At 53.1% G+C, this 23,878-nt stretch overlaps 1 protein-coding gene across 7 annotated transcripts in view; it reads left to right on the forward strand.

Annotated features, from left to right (window-relative positions):
* The window catches only part of Sh3pxd2a (SH3 and PX domains 2A), a 219,364-nt gene that overhangs the window by 185,367 nt on the left and 10,119 nt on the right, over nt 1-23,878 (forward strand). For 4 of the 7 annotated variants that reach the window (XM_078015409.1, XM_078015474.1, XM_078015641.1 and 1 more), the window contains 6 exons: nt 5,632-5,745; nt 9,544-9,627; nt 14,575-14,692; nt 18,035-18,372; nt 19,317-19,366; nt 22,176-22,295. In XM_078015409.1, the coding sequence (XP_077871535.1) occupies nt 5,632-5,745; nt 9,544-9,627; nt 14,575-14,692; nt 18,035-18,372; nt 19,317-19,366; nt 22,176-22,295 (824 nt within the window). The remainder of the gene's footprint in view (nt 1-5,631; nt 5,746-9,543; nt 9,628-14,574; nt 14,693-18,034; nt 18,373-19,316; nt 19,367-22,175; nt 22,296-23,878) is intronic. The other 3 variants (XM_078015529.1, XM_078015569.1, XM_078015718.1) reach the window with 1 other exon arrangement.

A 23,878-nucleotide genomic window follows, 5' to 3' on the forward strand; every position in this document is an offset into this window, starting at 1 on the left:
GGGGCTGGGAATCCAGATCTCTATCTGGCCTCTGGATTTTACAACACAAGCTTCCTCATGTAAGGCGGAGGGCCGATCACAGTAACATTATTCCATGAGAACCTTGAAGAGTAAAGGGATGGATGTCAAGTTTAGCACCTGACACAGAGTGCCCTCCCCTGTGTTTGGTTGTAATACACAGACATAGACCTGGCTTTGTTTCCATGTTCCTATACGCCCCCCAACAGGTGTGCACATGTACATCACTCACCTCCATAGACTCAAATATGAGCCCTGGTCCACACCCACACCCAGCACACAGAGACTAGAAAAGACAGCTAGGCCCCTACACATATTGGGGGTGATCCTGGGAACCCCACAGGCCTGTAGCTAGTACTTGAGCCCTCTCGGATAGTTGAGCCACACCCAGGAGTTCAGGTTGTCGTGGTTCCTCACTGGAGCAGCAGTGACTTTGGTGCAGTGATGAACGTCTGAGCTGCTGGCATGTGGGAGAGGCTTGTCAGCAGCCGTGGGTGGGAGCCGGCCCAGGGAGTCTTTCCAGGAAGCCCAGCCGTGTGACTCATGCCCAGAATCCCAGAAGGTCTTTGTGGAACCAGGGTGGGCACCATGTTCACCCACCTAGGCCATGTTTAAGCCTGTCTGTCTTGGCTCAGCAGAGATGCCCACAGCCAAGCCCACGGCAGTCTCTTTTCTGTAGCCATTGTCTCCTCCTCAGAGCCTGATTCAGGAGGAGCCTGAGTCAGAAGCCACCCAGCACACTCTGCAAGTGTTGGGCTGGAGTGGAACCTAGGCCAGTGTTCTCAGGCAAGATTGTCTGGGGCATCAGGCTGGGGGGGGGTGACAGTGTTAGCCCCAGGTCCTAGGGCCACAGCAGAATAGGATCCTAAGTTACTGTCCTGGGGAGAGATGTTCACAGTCAACAGGCAATGTGCCTAGTTGTCCCAGAAGCTTCTAGAACAACAGAGATGTTAGAAAGGCTAGGATTCAGACAGCAGAGCACATCCGTGGGACATCCAGAGACAGTGTCAAGTACCAATTGTGGTGATGCTTTGCCCACTGGGCACCTCTGTCATCCATTCAGCCCCTCATAAGTCCTTATCCAGTCCTCCCATGTGCTGAGGCCTATGCAGCAGAGGTAGAAGGAGGAACTGGCCTGCTCTGCCTTGCCCTGTCCTGCCCTGCCCTGGGAGTGCCCCTGGTGCTCATGGGTGCAGATCAACCCTCCACCCGCGTCCCTGGCTCCTGGGAATGGGAAAGAGCAGCATGTATATGGAAGGGCTCCCAGGAATGGAATAAGGGGGAGAAGACATGATGCTTCCAACAGAGAAAAGACCTGAGTCCTAGGATCACAGGGCACTTGAGACAAAGAGAAAGGCCCATGCAAGAGGGCAGCAGCTCTGGGACTTGCTTCCCAACTTTTCAGGATACAGACCAGTTGGATGAGACTGATGAAGAAAACCCCCCCAGGAAAGCAGAGGTTCCAGGACTCACAGTCACAGGCAGAGGGAATGCTGTCTCCCTTCTGCATCCATAGAAGGGGGGTTGCCTCCTTCTGCTGAGGATTACTTTGGGTCTCAAGTTCTAGAAGCAGAGAGAAGGTTTAGAAGACAGCCAGCCACGAGACCACCAAGACACCTGCTTATCTGGGACCTTAGATTCACCCAAGAAAAGGCAAGAAATAGTCTCCCAGTGTGGATGAACAGGGAGAAGGGGGGTTGTTTGAGAGCATGGTATTGGCAGGGACACCTTGGTGTAGAAAAAGAGGTTGGTCATGAAGTGATCTTGGCAAGTCCCTAACCAGAGGCGTGCTCCTGAGCTATGCTGTTCCTCAAAGCACATCTCATTTCATCCAATGACAATAAAATCCCTGGCCCCTGCCCAAGTCTGTTCTGGGGAAACCCTCTCTCTGGATGAAGGGCTCCCATCTGAAGCCAGGCCTTCCAGGCACTTCCTTGGCTACTGGACATGGCTTGGCTTAGAGGGTAGGCCTTAGGAGGTCTGCTCGGAAGGATCTGGATGAGATGGGAGAGCCACAACTGTGCTCTTGGAATTAGACCCTGGTCCTGGGAAGTCATGTGTAAGCCTTGGCTTTCAAGAGCCTCTGAAAGTGACCAAAGTTGGTGACTGCTCTTTTGGGGTCTTGGGGATCATCCTGGTGAGCAGGATTTGGGGCAGTGGCACCTTGCCTGGAGTGGCTTGGAGGATTCAGTGCCCACCTGCTGAGGTCTATGGTGACAGATGACTTTGGTTCTTCAGACTCGGCTCATTCGATGCTTGGAGATTGTGATGGTGATTAGTGAGGGCTTTCTCTATTCAAATGACTGAGACCCAGCTCCAGGTCAACTCATCATTTGCCCTCTTCCGTGGACCTCCAGGGCAATGAACAGTTCCTTGGCTTATTGAATGAGGAAGTCCAGCAGGCTGGTCTAGTTTTGGTACACCAGACTCCCAGGTAGAAGATGTCCTCAGGACTAGCTTGTCCTCCTTCTCATGACAAACCTGCTGCTTTATTGACTTGACTCTCAGGCCTTCTCTTCCTACGTGCCCCTGTGATTCCTGCTTGTGTGGGACTCAGGATTCAGATCATCAAAGCGCCATTGTCAGCTCTAAGAACAGCCCCTGAATAGCCCTGCTTGGGTCACAGATCTACCCCTGAACTATCACAGTGTTTGGAGAGACGATAAACCAATTGAGATGGCTGGCCAGCTGGGTGGGATGGCACATGCCTGTAATTCCAGCAGCTCAGGAGGCTGAGGCAGGAGGATCATTTGTTCAAAGCCAGCCTCAGTAAAAGTGAAGAACACTTTCTCTAAATAAAATATAAAAAAGAGCTGGGGATGTGGCTCAGTGGTTGAGCGCCCCTTGGTTCAAGCTATGGAAAAAAAGAGAGATAGACCCGGTTGGCCACCTGTGCCCACTTCAGTGGTTAAGGAGGCAAGGTCAAGTGATGCCAACCCAGTGAGATGGAGGAACCTTGCTCCATGACCTTCAGCCAGGGTCGTAGAGGAACTGCTGGGACTGGGGCTTCCTGGCAGAGACTGATGGGATTCCTGAGAGTGCTACCCTAGAGACTGAGAGGCAGATATCCCACCCAGGGTCCCCTGAAAAGGCAACACCCTCTGGCTGCTTTGGGGCCCAATCAGCCACAGCTTCTGAGCATCCAAGCCATTGTGGCCTGGGCTTCCAGAGGATGGGTGGTGCTGCTCCAAGCAGCCCTCCCTCGCCTAATAGGGTCAAAATGTGCAGGTGGCTGTGGGTAAGACAAAGGCCACTCCCATCCCATTCAAGCAAGACACAGCTCTTTACCAACCTGAATTGTGCCAAGAGGGGAGTTCCACGTGCACCCAGAGCCTTGGGTCAGAGTGCCTAAAGTGCCCCCCCAATCTGCCTGCTCCTGCTTTCCTCTGCCTCCTGCTGCCCAACACTGCAAAGAGTGGACAAAGACCTCCTTGGACATCATTCTGGAGACAGATCCTCTAGCACTTCTTGAGCAGCTTGTGGGACTCAAGGTCTTCCTGGTTCAAAAGACGTGGACAATAAAACCCTTCCCACCATGTCAATGAATGGTGGACCTGTCAGCCTTCCTCCCTCAGAGTGTCAGATTGGCCTCTTTTGTTAACCTATATGTTGGGCAGGGGCTCCCCAGGGCCAAGGATCACCTCTTCTAGCGTGGTCTGGACCCCAAAGTGAGCATCCATCTCCCTTTAGCAGGTTCTGAGGGTGCTTAACACACAATCTGAGCTATCAGCTCTCAGGAGTATCAGCTTCCTGGAACCAGTCACTTCACCAGAAGTTGAGTGAGTGCAAGTGTCTAGTACCCTTATAACCATCCTCAGACCCAAAGTTGGGAAATGCCAGTGGATGTCAGTGGAGTGTTCCACTAGACTCTGAACTGCCTTGTGGCTGCTGCCCTGGCCCCAAGAGTAGATGCCAGTACCTGCCTGTCCCCACAAGTTGCTCAATGACTTCAGCTGATCCCTCTTAAGAAGTTAAGCCTCACCAGGCACAATAGCACACATCTGTAATCCCAGTGACTGGAGGCTGGGGCAGGAGGATTGCAGGTTTAAGGCCAGCCTGAACAACTTACAAAGACCCTGTTTCAGAATAAAAAATGAGGGCTGGGAATATAGCTCAGTGGTAAAGCATCTCAGTGGTAAATCTCCAATACAGTTAAACAAACAAAAAAAAAGTCAAGCCTCCTTTTTTCCTTGAACCAGAAAACTATCAGCCTGCAGATCACATCCTCTTGTGGATCCTGTTGATAGGCCTGGTGCAGGAAGCCTCAGGGCCTGTGGGGCAGTGTTTAAATGAAATGCCCCCCCTGGTCCTGCAGCAGTGGCACAGAATAGGGTTTAGGGCCCACATGCTCAGGGACCAGTCAAGGCTCACAGTCTCTCTGCCACAGTTCCTCATCCCCTACGTACCTGTTTGCAAAGTGAGCATAGCAAGAGGTGGCTTAGGCATGGGCAGTCCAAGTGAGCCATCCTGGGAGATGGGAGTTTGGAGCCAGAGCAAGAAGGAAAGGAAGTTAGACCTATGGTTTCAGTTCTTCCAGCAGCAGGAGTGTGTCCCCAGTTCTTCCTGACTGAAGGTTTGTGACTTGGTGGGCCAGGCTGCTTTTCTCAGGCTTATATGGATTATGTCAAGGGAAGGCCTTGGTCACTGGGGTTGGCCAGGCCTGAGGTGGAAGATGGGCCCAGGGAGCAGAGGGCAGGACCTGGGTTTTTTAGGTAGGTACCCTACTGCTCCCTGTCTTTCACCCCAGGCAGAGATAGACTCTCTGTGGCTCATGCTAGGTGGCCATCAGGGGCCCTGGGTCATAGTATTTGACCCAGCTGAGGCCTCTGAACCAAACAGGCCTAGGCTCAAATGCCCTCTGCTGCCCGCCCTTTCTGGAGAGTTCTGTACTCTGCTTGCAGCTCTGCAAAGCCCATTGAGGCCCAGGTCTATTTGGCTCAGAGGCCCTTCTGGGGTTTCAGTTCATCCTCTGTAGAGAGGGCTGGTTTAGTTCTCTGAGCTGTTGGCTCCTTAGGACCAGGATGCCAGAAATAACCCGCCGAGCCTTCATGTGTGGCTGCAGTTGTCAGGGGTCACCTGAGGCTATAACACTCATTTACTGTGATTGAAATGGCCACACCATCCAAGAGCAGCTGGGAGTGGCACTGAGGTGACAGTACTGCCGACCTGTGCTAGAAAGGTGTGAGGCGGTCTGCCTCGCTGCCTCTGAAAGCAGAGGAGGCACCAACCTCCGCCCTTCTCATGGTCATAGTGGGTTGAAAGACCCTGAGTCTTCTGTGCAGGGACAGAGCTCACTTGGCCTTTCCTGCAAGGTGCATTTCTCATGTAGGACATCATTATTTCTATTTCATCTTTGGATTTTTTTTTTCCTTCATCAAATGTATAGGAATGGATGGCAGTTTGTTTGGTCATCTCAGGGAGTGTGTAGGTCTTTTCTGCCTTAGATGAAACCCAGGCCCCTCAAGGCTGGCCAAGGGAAAGGCCTTTGCCTGGTGCCCAGGCCATCTGGCCCTGTGCCCTGCCCTCTGGCCACTCCTTCCCTCTGCATCCCTGCCCCACCTCTACCACCCTGAGAAGGTTCTCATGGCCTGTTCTTTCTTGTCCCCTCTACAGGATGGTGGTTTGTTAGCACCTCCGAGGAGCAGGGCTGGGTCCCTGCCACCTACCTGGAGGCCCAGAATGGGACCCGGGATGACTCAGACATCAACACCTCCAAGACCGGGGAAGGTAAGGGCTTGCAGGTTCTTGGGAGGGAGCTTAGAGGTTGGCACACATGGCCAGCTGCCTTTGGGGTCAGCCCTTACCGGAGACGGGAGGCTCTTTCCCTAAAATCACCTGAACCACTGAAGTAAGTGGGGCCACACCCAAGCCCCTTCCACTGTATAGAAACCAGCCCACAAGTGCACCTCCCCAGGCTTGTTCTGGCTGGCCCCACATGGGGCAGAGGACACAGGGGAAATTCCCTTGGTGTGTGGACCCCAGGCTTTGGCAACTTTGGGACAGAGACTGGGAAGAATAGTCTTAGAGCTAGAAACCCCCAGAAAACTCCCTGTCTATATAAGCCCTGGACACCTCTCAAGGACCCCACAAAGACTTGGCCTATGGTCCCAGCCCCACGCTGGGCTTCCTGCAACAAGGATGACCACAAGAGACTGGGTGTGTATGTGTGTGTCCTGCCTGGGTGGCCACCAGCCTGGCCCATGACACAGGCTCAGGCAGGTCCGTGAACCATTTCCCAGATCCCAGAGGAGGCTCAGGCCTCTCACTGGGCCTCTCTGATTAGCTCTGGCTCCTTGAGGTTTTTCTGGGTCTTTCTCCTTGCGTTTCAAGGAGCCTGCCTCTGCCCTCAGGCCATCGCTGGCCTTGGCAGCCTGACTGTGGACTCGGTATTCCCCAGAGCGGGCTGCCTGCCGAAGCCCAGGACTTTTGAGCCACCCCCAGTTCCCTGCTGCCTGCTCCTAGAGCCTTCCAAACCTCCTGTGGCCTGGAAACGGCCAGTCTTTCCTTAACCAACTGTGGGAATGATCCAGAAGGATGTGTCTGAGAGCCAGAGGGATTAGGCCTGCCACCCGTGGCTCAGCCACCTCTAGGCCTGCTCCTTCCGCGCCCACCTCCCTGCTGCCCAGGCCAAAATAAGCAGCTCCCCCAGCACCAGCCCCTTGTTCCTCCCATCCCTAAATGTCAGTTAGTCGGTTGGCGGTTGGGCCCCACCCTTCTTCCTGTGTCACACTGATCAGAGCTTGGCCTTTTCAATGCACAGCCACCTTGGACAGGCCTCAGGGAACAGGCCCCATGAGGGAGGGTGCGAGTTTCAGGCTGAGCTACTCCCTGAGCCGAGGGACTGAGCCTGCATCCTCCCCCACTGGTCCTCTGGAGCAGTGGAAGGCCCTGGCCTTGAGGTGGTCTGTCTAGTTTGTGCTCCGCAGTCCCCACTTCCTACCTAGTTCTGCATCCTGGGAGGCATGCCACTGCCTCTCGATAACAATGGCTCACAGGGGCCCAGGTGATAGATCAGAGGCTTTTGTTGCCCTTGCCACCACCCTGGGAGGACACTCTTGCTGTTCTGCCTCTCTTCAGGTTTGGGCCCTCTTGGGCCTCACCGTTGTGCCACATGCCTCTCAGTGAACCATCAGCTCCTTGGCAGGGAGGCTACTCTAGGCCCAACTCCAGGAGAGTGTGTGGTTAAGAAGGCTGCACCAGCAAGGGCAGAGTCGGAGTATATATGGTGGAGTGAGCAAAAGCCCAGGTGGGAAGGAGCCTGGCGGGCCTGGGAGCGTGATGCCAGCCTGGCCGGAACAAGGCACAGGTGCTTCGCATAGAATAGGTGGTGGCAGTTTGTTGAGGATTTTGATCTTGATAGAGTAAGAATCAGACAGCAATCAGTGCAAGTTCTGCGTTCAGGGGTGTGTGTGTGTACATGTGCACCCAGAGTGCCCCTTTTCTACTTGCTTCTGGTAGGACCTGTGTGCCAACACCTGGCCACACATAGACAGCTATGGATTCCACCATCACATCTCGGGCATACCTTGCCGAAACCACAGAAGGGCTCAGGGCTGGGTATTCCAAGCCCCAAGCCCAGCCACTGTGGTGTGTCCACAGCTCTGCAGCTAGGTGGTAGACGTGTAATTTAGCACCCCTGGACCTTTGCTTCCCCACTTGTGTGATGGGGCTTGTGCTGACCACACAAGGCTTCTGTGAGGCTTGAGTGAGATGATCTGTGAGTGGTTTAGACTGGGTCTGGCTTGCCGGGAGTAAATGTCAGCTACCATAAAAGTGGCCCCAGGTCCAGACATCAGCTAAGCCCCTCTGCCACCCAGAGAGGCCCAACTCCCTCACGCCACCCCATCTGAAAAACCTTACACAGGACCTGATTAATGTCCCCAGAGCTCCTTAAGACCTTGCTTGGCCCCTGCCAGACCAGGAGGTGTCACCCTATGACAGGTGAGGAAACAGAGGCTTAGAGAGGGATGGAAGGCCTCACAGAGTGTCACAGGTGGTGGAGTCTGAATTGGAATCCAGACCTCCTCGCCTTTTCCCCAGACCTCTACTTAAAGGCAGATCAGATTCCTCCCAGGGAGAGCAAATACATCCCAGAAGGCCTTGCAGGGGTTTGGGCAGTTTTTCTTTCATTCTAACCACTGGCCTCCCTCCCTCCCCTGGCCCCAGGCAACCTGACGGCCTCCTTCTGCAGTGCAGGAGGTAGGGCCGGCTAGCACCCAGGAGTCCTGGTTCAGTATCCATTCCCCTTGGGAGTACCATAGGAAGGTAGGGGCATCTAGAACTTGGACCTGAGCACAGGGGTGCATGGGGGCTCAAAACCCAGCCATAATAACTAGAGGACCGGTGCACAGTCTGCGCAGAGAGCAGCCCTGGCAGAGGGATCTCAAGCAGTGAGAAACTGGGGAAACTCAGTCTCTGTTGTCAAAGACCCAAATGGATGACATGAAGGAGCAGAGCCAGGGCTGCGGCATTTGTCCCTGTGCATTTCATTCAGCAAACTTTTCCTAGGCCAGAGGCGCTGTGCTAGGCTCTGGAAATGCACAGACAATAGGCAAAGTCCTGTCTGGTGCTCTAGCACACTTCTGTAATCCCAGCAGCTCTGAAGGCTGAGGCAGGAGGATACGAGTTCAAACCAGCTTCAGCAGCTTGGCAAGGCCCTAAGCAACTTGATGGGACCCTGTCTCAAAGTAAAAAAATAAAAAGAGCTGGGGCTGTAGCTCAGTGGTTGAATGCCCCTGGGTTCAATCCCTAGCACCAAAAAAAAAAAAAAAAGGCAAAGTTGTCATCCTCAATAGACACCATCTAATGGGACAAGTGCGAAAGCAATGACATAAGCCGGAAAGTGCTAAGCCTGCCAGGAAGGGACCCCAGGTCTCTCCTAGGCACACTCATCCTTCTCAACATGCTGCGGGGCCCATGATGGCAAGCTCACAATCATACTTGTTGATGTCAACCCAGGTGCTTTTGGACACAAGCCCTCTGAATCAGCCTTCCCAGGAAACAGCGATCCATCGCTGCAGCTGAGGGGCTGCCTCTCAAGGACTGGTGTAAGGGACTCTTTTTGGTACTGAATTTGGACCCAGGGCACTTTACCACTGAGTTACATCCCAGCTCTTCTGCTTTTTAATTTTTATTTTTTTTTTTTTTTTAAGACATGGTTTGCTAAAGTTGCTGAGGTCCTCCTGTCTCAGCCTTCCCAGTCACTGGGATTCCAGACATGCATCACCATGCCTGGCCAGGATCCTAAAATCTGTAGTTCTCTCCATGGCTCTGGGGCATAAGCTGAGAGGTTTGGGTTTGGTTGCATTTTTCCCCCACATGCCAACAATATCATCTGTCAGATCTACCCTCATCCAGCTAGGTTTGACCCTGGGCTCAGACTAGGTAATGATGACCTGGAAGCGTGCTTGGACCTCCCTCCCTCTGTCCCCTCCTCCTCCCCTCCCCCATCCCATCTCATCCTCATCTCCATTCTCTCCATTGGTTCGTGTTGGCCGCATGCTCCATCACCATCTCCCACACCAGTGTCCAAGAGACGCAAGGCCCATCTGCGGCGCCTGGATCGCCGGTGGACCCTGGGCGGGATGGTCAACAGGCAGCACAGCCGAGGTGACTGCGGGCACACGCCTCTCTTCCCCCCACTGCTGCTGTCTCTCACTAACACCTGCTCCTTCCCACCCTCTGCCCTCTGACCTCTGCCTGTGGCCTCCTGACTTACCATATGTACAGGACAGACTTTCCTCTCACTTCCTGCAACTGGGAGGGGGGAAGGGGCCATGCTTGGGAATTGGGGCGGCACTAAGGGTGGTGCTGGTTTGCTGGTGTCCTGGGAATGGGGGTCGTGGGACTTTAGACACGGTTATAGGTCCCCAAGAAAGGAACAAGTCTTGAGGGACCAGGGGGATCTCAATCCCTATAAGGCACCCCACTTCTCCATCCTTCATTGTCTCCTGCTGAGAAAGGCTCCATTGGCTAAGCCGTCCTTGTGGCTGCTTGGAAACTGAGTGCAAAGAAGGGCCAGCCCAGAAGCCTCCCCCTTCGTTCAGCTCCACTAGAAAAGTGCGGAAGGCAGGCACAGCCTGGAACCAGGGCACAGCCCCGACCAGTGGGGTACGGGGTTAGACCCCACCAACAGCAGCAGACTGGGGTTTTAGGAGGGGCTAAAGCAAGAGGATTCCAGGGAGGCTGCTCACCTGGCCGTGGGCTGATGAGGAGGGGAGACATTTGCTCTGTCGGAGTTTTCCCAACACCAGGAGCTGGGGAGGTGAGGGAAGAAGGTACACGCCTTTGGACACCCCCTAACCATCTGCAGAGCCCCCGACTGGTGGAGGGCCAGTTTCTCCTGCCCCACGGAGAGCAGAGAGTGTGCTCCTCAGGGTGAGGACACAGCTGAGAGCAGCTTGTCACCCCTGAGAGGGGCATATAATGAGCACTGGCCTTTTGGAAACACAGGGATGCCCCAGCTCATACTCCCACCCTCAAAGCTTGTATCCAGAAGACAGTGGGAGCATGTTTTGGTGTCTGCCCCAAGCCTGAGGCAGCAGGAAGTCTGGACTCTTGGGTGGCCACAGCCTGTGGTTGGCTCAACATCAGGCTCAGAACACTGGTCATGAGGAACCCAGCTTGACCCCAGGGAGGAACAAGGGCTGGAGCCTGGGGGCAGATGTAGGACAGAGGGCTGAGTTGTAAAAACAGCACCAGGCCAAATGTAAAGCAAAGGCCACCTTCAACCTGGAGGGAGGAACAGCAGTGCAGGGAAGCAGCCCCAGCCATGGTGGCAAAAGAGAGTGGAATGGGGACCTGGAATCATAGGGACGAAGGTTTGGCCTGCCCCACACTCCACACACTAAGCCCCGAACATGACTGACTCCACGGACACACAGCTGGTGCAGTACACACCCTGCACGGTTCCCATGGCCACAGTACGGCTGCAGTACCTTGTCACATCTAACCCTTCCTTCCCATCACAGCTCCCCATCAACAGTCCATCACAGGGCACAAATATAATCCCAATTATGCAGCCACACATAGACCATGCCACAAGAACATTATTTAGTCATCAAGGCTTTGTACACACAACTAACAGTCAATCACATCATCACATTCAGCAACACCCACAAGTCCACATACACATAACCCCCATACCAAGGGTTCACAGGCAGTGTAGTCACAGCTATTCACAGGATGATGCACTTGGACACAATTACACAACCAAGTGAATACTTCCGCATCACCCATACATAGCAAATACCCAACCCCCCATAAGAGGCCAAGAGACCTAGCCAACATGATTTCAGCCTTGCTCTGTTAAAGCAGGCAGCCAAGAGAGGCCTGCAGAGAGCTGGCTGGGGACAGCACTGCAAACAGCAGAGTGGGTGGGAGCAGGGTGGAGAGGGGGACATCGAAGAACTAGACAAGAGAAAGCAGTGCTTCCCCGGGGCCCCGCTCCACTCCCCGTCCCTACAGCCAGCCAGGCCGTTGGAATCAAAGGCCTCTCTCTCACAGAGGGGTGAGGGAGTTGTGGGGGCCGAGAGGGGAGCTGGAGAGACTGCTGACAGAGGGGAAAGTGTTTGGAAAGAGGAGGCCTCTGTGGTTTGGAAACTGCAGGACTTCCAGCCCCTGCCTCCCAAACCAGAACAGTCTGTCCACCTCCCCCTGCCCATTCACCCTGCCAGCCACATGGCCAGCCCTTACCAGGACAGGAGTGCCCCCATCCCTACATGGCACAATCCCAGGTTCTGGCACTTCCCAGAGCCCTGAAAGGTCCCTGAGTTCACAGTCTCCCACCCCTCAGCTGCTTCCCAGGGACCAGCTCTTCCTGGCCTGCCGAACCACCCAGGACCCACTGAGGCCGATTCTATCCATCTGTGTATTCTGTTGTCTGGACATCAGGTCCATAAGAGTATCTGTCTCCACTTGTCCCTCAAGTCACCTGTGAGTTGGGAGGACCGTGTGACACATGTCCACGTGGAGGCAGTCCATGCCTCTTCCATCTGAGCCAACCAGGATAGAAAGCCATTCCCCATGGAGACAAGTGGGAAGAGTTGGTCTGACTGCCTGGCCCCTCCAGGGACGAGGAACCTGAATTCTCCCTCAGTGTCCTGCCCAGCGACCAGGGCAGGGTGAGCCTCACTGGTAGCCAGTGGTCTTACAAGGAGCACATAAACTCCGGGGGGACATGTCACAGCCCAGAACCCCTAAGAACAGGGCCTTTTGCAAGACCCACTCAGTTTTGCTGGCAGAACTGATATCTGGTTCTGTCCCCCTTCCTATCCCAGGAGGTCAGAGAAGACAGGAGCTTCCATGGCCTGCGGACGCTTGTCTGCCACAGGCACCCTAAGAGGTTGCAGCAGCAGGGCCTGGCTACTCCAGAAGGCGAGCCCACGCTACATGGTCGAGGCCCTGTACTTGGTGGTGGGGCAGGGCAAGGCTTCTCTGATCTTCCCCGCAAGAACTGTCATTTTTCTCTGCAAAAAGTTACCTTGCCTAGGAAAACTTTAATGATGGCTTCCTGCTCAAACCACAGGCTTTTAAAAATAGCCCTGCCTAACAAAGACAAAATATGAAGCGCAGGCCTCGCCTCCCTCAGACCTCAGACCTCAGACCCTGGATTCCCCGGCCTGGTGCTGCCCCTCAGGCCGCTGCCTGGGCCAGGGTTTACCCTGCCCCACTGGAAAATGGAGCAGGACCAGAAGCAGGCAGGAGAGTGAAGGTTGGCCCAGAGAGTGGGGAGCTGCTCCAAGGCCCGAGTCAGAGTCTGTCTGGGCAGGTTCTCAGGCGGGCTTGGCAGCAGTTCATGGGGGGAGGGTCTGGGGTGGAATCTGAAGCCCCCTGGAGCAGGGCCCTCCCTGAGTCGGGGCTGAAGAAGACCTACAGTTGTGGAGAGCATGCTGAGGAGTGGCACAGCCTCCCGTGGGTTGTCGCCCACCCTTTGCTTTTTGGCAGGCTTTCAGATTAGGCCAGTGGCCCATCGGTTCCATCCTTCAGCCTGGCAGGACAGCCGCCTCCACCCCAAAGGGAGTCACTATCTTGGCCCAGCACAGGGCTGCAAACAGGAACCCTGATAATCCAGGGGAGAATGAACAGATGGCCCTCCTGCAGCAGGGAGCTGGGGTGGCAGCTGTCCCCCTCCCCCACAGCCGCTAGAGGCCCAGGCAGGCTGCCTGAGGGTCCAGCCAAGGAGTCCAGGGGGTGGTTGTCACAGCTGGGAGCCAGGAGGGGCAGGCTCTTAGAGGCCAGCTCCTGCTATTTCGAGCTCTCTGTAGGCTGCCCACTCAAGCCACTGCCCCGCCCAGCCTGGCCTTCCTCCTCAGGGAGCGGCCCACAGCCCCCTGCTCCTGCTGCACCAGCACAATTCCACCTCTGGAGCACCCAGGCCCCCGAGGACTTTCCAAGGACATTGCCAGATGGTCAGTTTTTTCTCCTCTGCTGTCCCTTGTTCTCCCAGTGAGGCTGGGAGGGAAGTGTGAGCCTTGAGCTGTCTGTCCTCTAGGCAGACTCTCACCTAGGAGGCAGGGTGTCCTCCCTAGCCAACTATGAGTCTGCCTGGTCTTGCCAGGGACAGGAGGAGTGGACCGAGCAGACCTGGAGCAAACACCTCCCTGGAAACCTGAACAAAGGCTGTAGAGGGAGCATGGGGCCTCCGCAGGAGGGAGACTGAAGGGGGCCAAGGGGATGCCTGGCACCCCAGCCTCCCCACACCTGTCCCCTCAAGCTCTTCCTGAGGTTCCCCAAGGTGCCTTTCTCTTGCCTTGGGAAAACCTTGAGCAAGACCCTGAAGTCACACCCATGAGAGTAGCGTAGACGTGAATGAGCAGTGATCTTGCGGACGGCCGGGGCCACACAAACCCAGGAACTGTGGAGAATGTGGGGCACCTGGCAGCTCCACGCCTGCCACAGGACCTTTATCTTAACAAAACACAGCCACTCCCATAGGACTTGCATTCCATGGAACTCTCCTGGGGACATTACATGACCTGCTGTCAGTCGAGGGCCAGGTACTTAGTGAAGGCTTCACCAAGGAAGTGCCCCTGGAGCTGTCTGAGGCTTAGAATGAGGAAGGATTTAAGGGACTGAGGTGGGAGCAGGGCCAGGAGAGGGCATTTGGGACACAGATGGAAACTGGCACATTTGTGGAAGGGGTATCCTGAGGGTCCTGAAGGCACCAGGGGACATCCAGCATGGGTCTTGAGACTTTCTGACAAGCAGTTTCCTTCTAACTCTGCCTTTAGCCCAGGGAGCTTCTGAGGCCCTCTTAACTCCAGGCTCAGCATCCTGCTTGCCATTATTAGGCTGGGAGAGCTGGCTTTGCTGAACAACCTGGTACGTGGCTGGCTTTGGCACACACTGGGTGCCGCAATAACCCCCGCCCCCATGACCTTTCCACTGCTACTCCTGAGGCCTGGTCCCTACCTTCCCTGGAGAAGCCAGAGCTGACCCAGAGCACCTTGGCAAGCAGCTAAGCAAGGCCAGGCCTGGGCAGGAGGGGACAAGAAGCAGGGCCTGCACCTCAACCTCAAATAATCTTGCTCTCTTACTCCCACTGCCCACTCACAGAAGAGAAGTATGTCACCGTTCAACCTTATGTCAGCCAAAGCAAGGACGAGATTGGCTTTGAGAAGGGTGTCACTGTGGAGGTGATCCGGAAGAATTTGGAGGGCTGGTGGTATATCAGGTAGGACCCTTGACAGAGTTACAAGATGCCTCTGGCCCATCTGGCCCCTCCCAGATGCCTCTGGCCCATCTGTCCTGGGCCCACAGAACTGGGTGCAAAGTAGCTATGGCCATCCGCTGGTGGGTACGTACTGACAGCAGCCCCGTACCAGCTGTGCACATCTGGAAAGCTCAACCAGGGAGCACTGGTCTTCCAGAGTTTCTCTGGGGGTAGGAAAGCAAGGCTGAGCACAGCCAGCACAGTGCAGGGCCCACAGGCCATGGTGCAGTTCCTTCCCGCTCATCTGCCAAGCGTTCAGCACATCTGAATTTGGTTTTCTGCGTCCAGCCTTGGCTGCCTGGTCTGATCCACAGTTAGAGCAGTTTGGAGCACTGGTGTCCCCAGGCCCTACTGAAGTCCCATCATACAGCCTCTGCTGCCATGGCTCACCACCTAGGGCTCCAGATGTGAGCCTGTGACGTCCATGTCCCTGGCCTGTGAGGGCTGTTCCACTTTGCAAGACTGTCATGAGACTAGAGTGGAAGAAAGGTCTGAGCCCAAGCCCAGTTTGGGCTATCAGAGGTTCTTCCTTCCCCTGCCCCCTCCCTCTCCCAGAACCTAATCCCACTTCTCAGTTGAGAAATCCATTTGGGGTATGGGTCAGGGAGTGGGGGGGAAGGCAGTCTCCTGACCCACTGGAAGTAAACAGAACCCTGTGGCTTCACTCGGCATTACCAGACCAAGACCTGCCCTTTAGCCCCCTCTGCCCTCCAAGGCACTTGCTCTCAGGAGACACTGTTGATTCCTTTGGAGAAGTTCAGCCATGGGGACTTGACCCAGCTTTTCCTCTGCTGCCACCTGGCTGGGGGAGACTGCCCCCTATCTGTGGGCTCTGAGAATTGCCGCTTCAACCCAGCACACCCAGCAACCCCAGACCCTGCACCGGCAGGATGTGTACTTAGTGGTCTCTCCCAGAGAGGCTAGGGTTGTGCTATGGCACCCCTGTGACCAGGGCAATGTGAGCACTCACAGGACAGTTGCTCAGAACATGGCAGGACATGGTGGTGTTAAAAGTTAGTCTATGCTGAGCTGAAGGACAGGATGAAGGCCACTGGCTACACAGAATCCAAACCTTAGTGTGACTTGGTAGGAGGTTCTCTCCCCTCATGGTCCTTGCCCTGTTGTATATCAGTCAGGAGTAACGAAGTGTCCTTTTTTTGTCCTGCTAGGTGGGATGAACAGTACCTGGGTGTGTGTTGCCCATGGTCATTGCCCCTGGCTTTTATGTTTAGGAGCAGAAACTAAAGCCAAGCCAAAGACTTAGCAGCCAGGAGCCTGAAGTGGAAAGGCCAGCAAATGTCTTGGCAGGCTAGTGGCCTCATTCACTTGCCTGGAAGTGACCTACAAGGCTGCTTTCTATTTTGCTTTGTTTTGCTTCATTTTTTGGTTTTCTAAAATGACCAGCAAAGTTACTCTGAGCTACTTCTAATCAACTCTTGTTCCCATGGCCTAGTCCTTGTCCTCATTAGCCAGTGGGAGTTCCAGCTGAGAACACCGTGCCATAACAGTTCCACCTTAAGAAAGCTGCCAGACACCCCCTTAAGTATGCCATTTCCCAACATTCCAGGCTCTGTGTTGATCCTCATTTCCTGTCCTTTTTTCTCCTCCCCCACCTACACACACACACATACATACACATACCTCTCTGTTGCCTGCCCTGCTCAGAGCTGGGAAATGGCTGTGAGAGAAAGGGGCTCAGACACAGCCACTCCTGGTGCCCTTGCATTTCCCTGCCTGGAACCTGGATTTATCTAAATAACATACAAACTCTGAAATGGGGGCACTTGGGGCTGTAAGCAGGCCTTGCTTTGCTTTTCTTTGCCTTGGCCTTTGGCTAATAGGAAGCTTAGGCACTTTCACTAGTTGCTTCTCTCCACCTTTGAAAGTCACCGTTACACCTGAGAGCCATCACAGCCCCAACTTCCATCCTTCATTCATTGATGCCTGCTTTCCAAGCCCAGACAGATGAGCTTGGGACAACCTGTGCACATTACTGTTATGGACGGAAGGAGCCTCCTCCTTCCTGTGTTCTCCAGCAAATCTCCATGTTCCTTCTCCCACCTAATGAGTTCCTAAGAAAAGAGGGTGAGAGGAGGGCTGTTAGACATCTGGCCTGGAAGAACTATTCCAAAGAGCCAGATGTGTCCCAGGGAGCAGACAGGGACATTGCAACTCAGGCTTGGGGGCACTGGCCAGCAATTGCCAGTCCAGGAAGCGAGTCCCCAGTGGATTTGGGTGAAGACTCAACACCACAGGGAAAAGGGAAAAAGCTTGTTTTTAAGAAGTCATCAAATCACCAGAATGAAGTCAGCCCTGTCATTTGTCTTTTGCTTTTGTTTATGAGCTTTTGGGTTTGTTTGGCTTTGTTTTTGTTTTGCCATACCAATGGTTTTAATTTTACCAGTCATGTGCTTTATTCTTGTCATTTATGGTTTCTACTTTTGGAGTCCCATTTAGAAAGTCTTTCTCAAACCTCCAAATTATGTAAATATTTTTTATTTTTGTCCCCTGTATGGCCAGATTCTTTCTTACTTATTTTTCCTAATTGAATAATGCATTGTCCTCAAATCACTTATTGAATAATCCATCCTACCCCACTGATTTGAAATGTTCCGTTAGCCTGTTCACGGACTTACTCTGTGAACTTCACCCATGTGCTATCCCTGTGTAGTACCCAGACCCTCCCCAGTCAGTCAGTCTTCTTTACACACCTCTTCAGTATGTCTATCCTTATAGATACACTTGAACAGCTACTCTGATCCTACATCTTGCAGAAAAGTAAAATTGAGCTCAAGAAAACAGACTTTTCCAAGGTCCCATAGACCAGAACTCTCACCCTGTGATACCTCTTTCCTCTTTAATAATCCTTTTCTTTCCTGGGGGCGTTTAACTCCACACACCACTTTCTCATCCCTTATCTTCCATTTCTTATCTCTAGGGTTACCCTCAAATGATTGTGGAATAACATTCTCAATTGTGAATAGCTATTGTGAAGTCCACCTTTGGGCACCCACCACTGGAGAACTCTAATCTCAAGGTCCCATGTTTATTTTACCTGATACTTTGCAGGGAATGAGAGCCCATGCCAAGAGGGACCAGGTAAAGCAAAGGGAGTTAGAGGAAAGAAGCTGTTCTCTGAGCATCTTTCCCAGCAAGTCTCAGCTCTGGTTCTCTTGGAGCAGTGGGATTACCAAGTCTCTAGCAACACATGGTAGAAAAGTCTCAGCTGGGCAAGGCCAGGTGGATACTAGGGCCTGAGCCTGAAAGAGATGTAATGATGGTGTGGCCCACTCCTCTCCACAGATACCTGGGCAAAGAGGGCTGGGCACCAGCATCCTACCTAAAGAAGGCCAAGGATGACCTGCCAACCCGGAAAAAGAATCTGGCGGGCCCTGTGGAGATTATTGGGAACATCATGGAGATCAGCAACCTGTTAAACAAGAAGACGTCTGGGGACAAGGAGACTCCACCAACTGAAGGCGAAGGCTCTGAGGCCCCCATTGCCAAGAAGGAGATAAGCTTGCCCATCCTGTGCAATGCTTCCAATGGTAGTGCCCTCGGTGTCCCTGAGAGGACCGTCTCCAAACTGGCCCAGGGCTCTCCAGCTGTGGCCAGGATTGCCCCTCAGAGGGCCCAGATCAGTAAGCACATCACTGACCTTCAGGTCCTGGCCACAGAGCTCTTTATAGTGGGAGCAGAGAGTACAAGGAAGGCCAGAAGAGAGAGTGGGACCTAAGCTACAGACGGAGGGATCCTGGGCCCTTAGGCTGTCAGCTCAGGTCATTCTCATCACCAGTGGAGAAGGCAGGGGAGTGTGTGGCTGTGCCTCTCGCAGCCGTCTCTCTGAAAGTGAGTCACATGAGTGCAGGCTGTTAGCATTGCCCCAACCCTAGAGACCAGGAACAGCCACTCTTCAGAGGAATGTAGTCCAAGAGAAAGAAGTGGTTTCTTCACACTATAATAAAGATTTTAGGAACCTAGTGGTTGATGTGTAGATGATTTAAAAATAAAGCCCTCAGTTCCCTGCTTTGTCAAGCACCTGCAGGGCTTCTGTTTAGAGTGAGAGATGGTAGGACATCTTCCTGGAACTTAACCAGGAAGTACTGGGTTGGAACCAGGGGTGTGCAACCACTGAGCTACATCCCTAGCCCTTTTTATTATTTATTTTGAGACAGGACCTTGCTGGATTGCAACTTGCAATCCTCCTACCCCAGCCTCCTGAGTCTCCAGGATTACAGCTCTTCCACCAGTTTCTAGAAACCTGAAAGAATGAGCTGAGACTTTAGCACTCTCCACAAAGTGGTTTCAACAGAGTTTATGCCAAGGATCTCCTTTAGCTGGGCATGGTGGTGCACACCTATAATCCCAGCTGCTGGAGGAAAGCTGTTTTTTCAGTTGAGCTCTGACTTTGGTTCTGTTGGCCCTTGTGCATGAAACCTTTTAGATATCAGCTGGGAAGTTGTCATTAGGTGTCCCCTCTTGCCTAGCTCTGTGCTAGCCTCTAAGGATTTAGAGTGAGCAAAAAATAGACATGCTGTTGTCCATTGCCTGAATGGAATTACTAAAGCCATGTCTCTTCTTCTAGGCTCCCCAAACCTAAGGACAAGACCTCCACCACGCCGAGAATCCAGCTTGGTATGTGTGCTGAATTTCTACTCCCTTTTTGAACCTTTTCTGGGGCTGCTCTCTAGCAGCTCTGATTAAGAGGCTGTCTTGCTGCAGAGCCTACTGCCTAAAGGTTTTCCAGGGCTCTTCTGGGGCTTCCAGCTTTGGGGGGCTAGAGGCACAGAGGGAAGCCTGTAGATCCCGGCCTTTCTGGGGGCCTGGCTGGACTGTTTATAATCGGAAATGCACTGCGCTCCATGGCTAAATAAATCCATCCCAGCCACTGCACTGGCAGACATAAACATTTAGACTGGCCGGCAGCAATGTCCAACCAGGGCATTGCCAGGAGCTGGAAATGGGGCTGCTGTCCATGTTGCCTGGAAGACTTTCAGCTTTGCCTTGCTCAGGAATGCCTGGTGGATGTCAGAGCCTGAGAGGGCAGAGGGCAGATCTGTGAGTGGGGAGTTGCAAGGACAGGCTCACACCAAAGTTTTTAGAGTGTCCCCCCCACTGCTAGGTTCCGGGCTCTTATGGGTAGGGTTTCCTGGTGACCAGCATCTCAAGCAGGTAGATGTGCATTCGGTCTAGGTCTTGGGGGACCCAAATGGTGGTGGCAAGCTGAGAGTCCTGGAACAAAGAACTGTCATCAGGGCTGTGGACAGATTGGAGCTTCAATCTGCCAGGCATGGCTGTGCGCTCTACTTCAGAGACCCTAGGCAAGTCACTTATCCTCCTCAGGCCTCAATTTCCTTATAAGATAGGTACAGCCCTAGCTATCTCTTAGGGCTATCCTAAGGATAAGAAGCGATGCATAGGGCTGGCAGGCAATTTCTATTTCCCATATCAACTTGACTATGAGGTAGAATCTTCTGGTGTACGGGAAAAAATGCTAAGGTCACACCTGGGCTTAGCAGCAAATCACTGTGATCAGTGACATCTGCCCTTAGAGAGGGGACCTCTGTACATATAGGGCTTGGAAGATTTTGTTCCTTCCTTGCCCTAGCTATTGGCTTTCTTTTCCCCATGGGCTTACAACTGAACAATGGATTCTGCTTCCCTCCCATCTCTTTTAACACAAGCTAATTATTTTCAGGCAGACTTAATTTGTGTGAGAATGGGCTAATTCCTTCCACACACCAAATTCCGGGTTGCTGAGACAGGGCCACGGTCCAGGTAGGTTCTGAATCTCACCTGGCCAGGAAGCACAGGATCACAGAGCCAGGCACTGGGCAAGGAGGGTTGACTGATTCACACCCAGTCCCTGAAAACCAGCTCCCTCCCACCCTCATTCACTGTGCTCCAAGACAGCTCTGTTTTGTTTGTTTTGTTTTGTTTTTTGGTTTGGTTTTGGTTTTGATTTTGGTACTGAATTCAGAAGCACTCAGCCACTGAGCCACATCCCCAGCCCTATTTTGTATTTTATTTAGAGACAGGGTCTCAAGGAGTTGCTTAATGCCTCACTTTTGCTGAGCCTGGCTTTGAACTCACAGTCCTCCTGCTTTAGCCTCCCGAGCTGCTGGGATTACAGGCTTGCTCCACTGCACTCGGCTAACAGATCTGTTTTGATTGACAGGATTGGGATTAGGACATGGGGGTTTCAGGGGTGTTGACCTTTAGTCTTTGAGCTCTTCCTATGTCCCTTGCTGGACTAGAAGTTATCTACATATCTCAGTAAGTCTCTTAATGACCCTGTTATTAGTTCCATTTTGTAGATGAGGAAACTGAGGCTCAGAGAGTTGATATCAAGGGCCTCACACACAGCTGGTAAAATACTGGGACTGGAGCCCAGCAGTCTTCTAGGTCTTCCAATCACAGAAAAAGGGGGAGGGAGTGAGGGAGGCGGTGGTGGGGATCTACCCTGAGACTGAAAACAGTTGCCTCCTGCCACAGCACAGCTGCTTCCCGCTCCTCATCTCTTCCCTCCTCCCTCCCCCCCAGTTGGTTTGCTTTAACCCCTTCTGTATGAAGTAGGTCACACACACCCAAAGCCCATTCTAATCAGTGGAGGCTAACTGAAGCTAGAATCCACAAGGGCATGTTGTCCATTGGGGTTACTGTTGGATGCCCAGCATCTCAGATCAGCTTCTGGCACCTGGGAGCCACTAACAAATGGTAGTAGCATGAACAAATGAGGCCCACGTTAGCCTGGAACCATGAGCTGGGGCAAAAAAAAAACAAAAAGTGTCCTTGACTGTGGAGTTTAGATGTTGCTGTACAGGGATCTAAAAGGCACTTGGGACCTCAGTGTGTTCTATCTGCCTTGGAGACAGTGTCCTGAGTTCTCATCGGGGCTTCCCTAACCTTTTGGCACTGTCAGGATGAGCAGCTGAAGACTTCTCCCCAACTCCACTGCCCCTTGCACTCCCACCTCAGCCTCCTAGAGATGGTGAGCTCCCAGGCCCCGCCTGGCTGCCAGGCACCCCACCTGCAGCCCCTCACCTTTCAACTCAGGAGGGAGTCGCTCCTGGGGGGGGGGGCAGTGCATGCATTTTGTCAGAGAATTTCTCTGCTTTATCGTTTTCATTTTGGGATCCAACTGTTGAGGCATCTGGAAACTGGCCCTCCAGAGATGGAAGCATAGAAACTCTAATATTAAGAGTCAGCATCTGCCAGCTCAGACCAGTCTCAAGTGAACCCTAGGTACCGCTGGAATCTCCTCAGGAGCGCAGCCTCTTGGGGATCGGCCCTGCAAGCGAGGACAGATGCCAGCGGGGCCAGCTGCTGTCCAGCTGGTCCAAACAGCCACACGCACATCCCCCAGCTGGAACGGGCACCAGTCCTTGGTCTTGTCGCCTCCCTGGTTAGCTGGATTTTGCTCAGTGTTCTCTTTCCACTTCAGGGGTTCCAGCTGCCGAAGCCACCAGAGCCCCCTTCTGTCGAGGTGGAGTACTACACCATTGCCGAGTTCCAATCGTGCATCTCTGACGGGATCAGCTTCCGTGGTGGACAGAAGGCAGAGGTGAGCCTTGGCCCCGACGCTGCCGAGGGTTTCACTCATTGTGGACAAGGCCTGCATTTCCCATTTTATGTCTTGCTAGCAAGGTTCCTGGGACAAGAAGGGATGGTACAGAAACATGCCCCACAGTGAAGAGCACTTGCCTAAAGCTGGTCAGGGCCACAGTAGGGACTAGAAACCCGGATGTGTGCCTCCACCTGTGCGCACTCATGGTGCCAGAGCGTGGGTGGGAGCTGAGAATGGATGCCTCAAAACAAAAGGCTGCCATGAGCACACAAGCTCCAAGGACAGGGATTAAATAAGATCCAACTCATTTTGTTTTTATGATGGCAGGGCTTCTCAGAGCCTAGGATAGGGTGGCACCCAGTCTATCATAGTGGTATTGCTGGGCCTGCTGTTTGTCCCCACAGCCTTTCCCTCCCAGGAGCACTGCAGGGGCCTGCACCCCACAGAACCCACATCGCCCAGTGTTGTTGTTGGGAGACTGTGGTCCAGGCCGGTGCAGTAACAACATACTGAAGCCCCAGTGTGGCCACATCTGCACCACAGGACCTCTGGCCTTTGATGCCTTCACTTCTTTCCCCCCAGGTTTTGAGTAATTGTCTCTAAAAGAGGTATGAGACCCTGATGTGTACCCCCCCACACCACAACAGGCCTCCTAGCATTAAACAATCTACACACCCACACACCCACACACCACACACACCTGGGAAACCTTACAAGACTCCAGTGGATGGCTGCAACCATGGACAATATCAAACCCAACATATACCATTTTTTCCTGTATAGTCACAGTCGTGATAACGCTGAACATATAAATTAGGCAGAGTAAGAGATCAACAATACCAACTAATAAAATACGACAATTACAACAATATACCATAATAAAAGTTACTTAAAACTTATGAATTGTATATTTCTGGAATTTTCCAGTTAGTGGACCACAGGTAATGGCATCCTTGGAACACAAAACCTTGGCTAAGGGAAAACGACTGTACTTCATGTTTTATTGCTGAGCGTGGTGTTCCAGGGGACAGAGAAGATTGTGACTGGTTCGCTTCTCTGGAGTAGCTTTGTATGGCCATGCAGTTAAATCCGAGAGACATGTGTGAAGCTGTCAGATTCACTGGGCTTCCTCTGCCGGCTGCAGAGCCGACACCCCAGCATGAATGTTTTCAACCACGTGTCTGGAACTTGGAACTATTTTCAAGAGAACTCATTCTCTCTAGTTCTAGGGTTTCCAGAAAAGCCTACAAACTTAGAATGTAGGTTTGGTGGGGCTGCAGAGGCAGGGTCTCCAGAGAGCTCGATTTGTCGTTCTCCACTCTCCCTCTCTTCTTTCCTTCCCCCACTCCATGGTGCCTGTGTTTTCATGCTCCCCAGCCCCAGAAGTCTTCCTTGGGACCTTTCCCTCCACAAGTGTCCCACAATCCCAACTTGTCTTCCCTTTACATTCCCCAGTTCAAATGAACCCCAGCACAACCAGCAGCTCATTCTGGTCATTAGCCCATCTTAGAAGTCAAGGAGGAAGCTCCTTGAACTAGTTTATAATAACATGGAAATAATTGAATAAAAGCCCCTCACCC

Source organism: Ictidomys tridecemlineatus, chromosome 1, assembly GCF_052094955.1.
Source record: "Ictidomys tridecemlineatus isolate mIctTri1 chromosome 1, mIctTri1.hap1, whole genome shotgun sequence".
Classification (NCBI taxonomy): Eukaryota; Metazoa; Chordata; class Mammalia; order Rodentia; family Sciuridae; genus Ictidomys; species Ictidomys tridecemlineatus.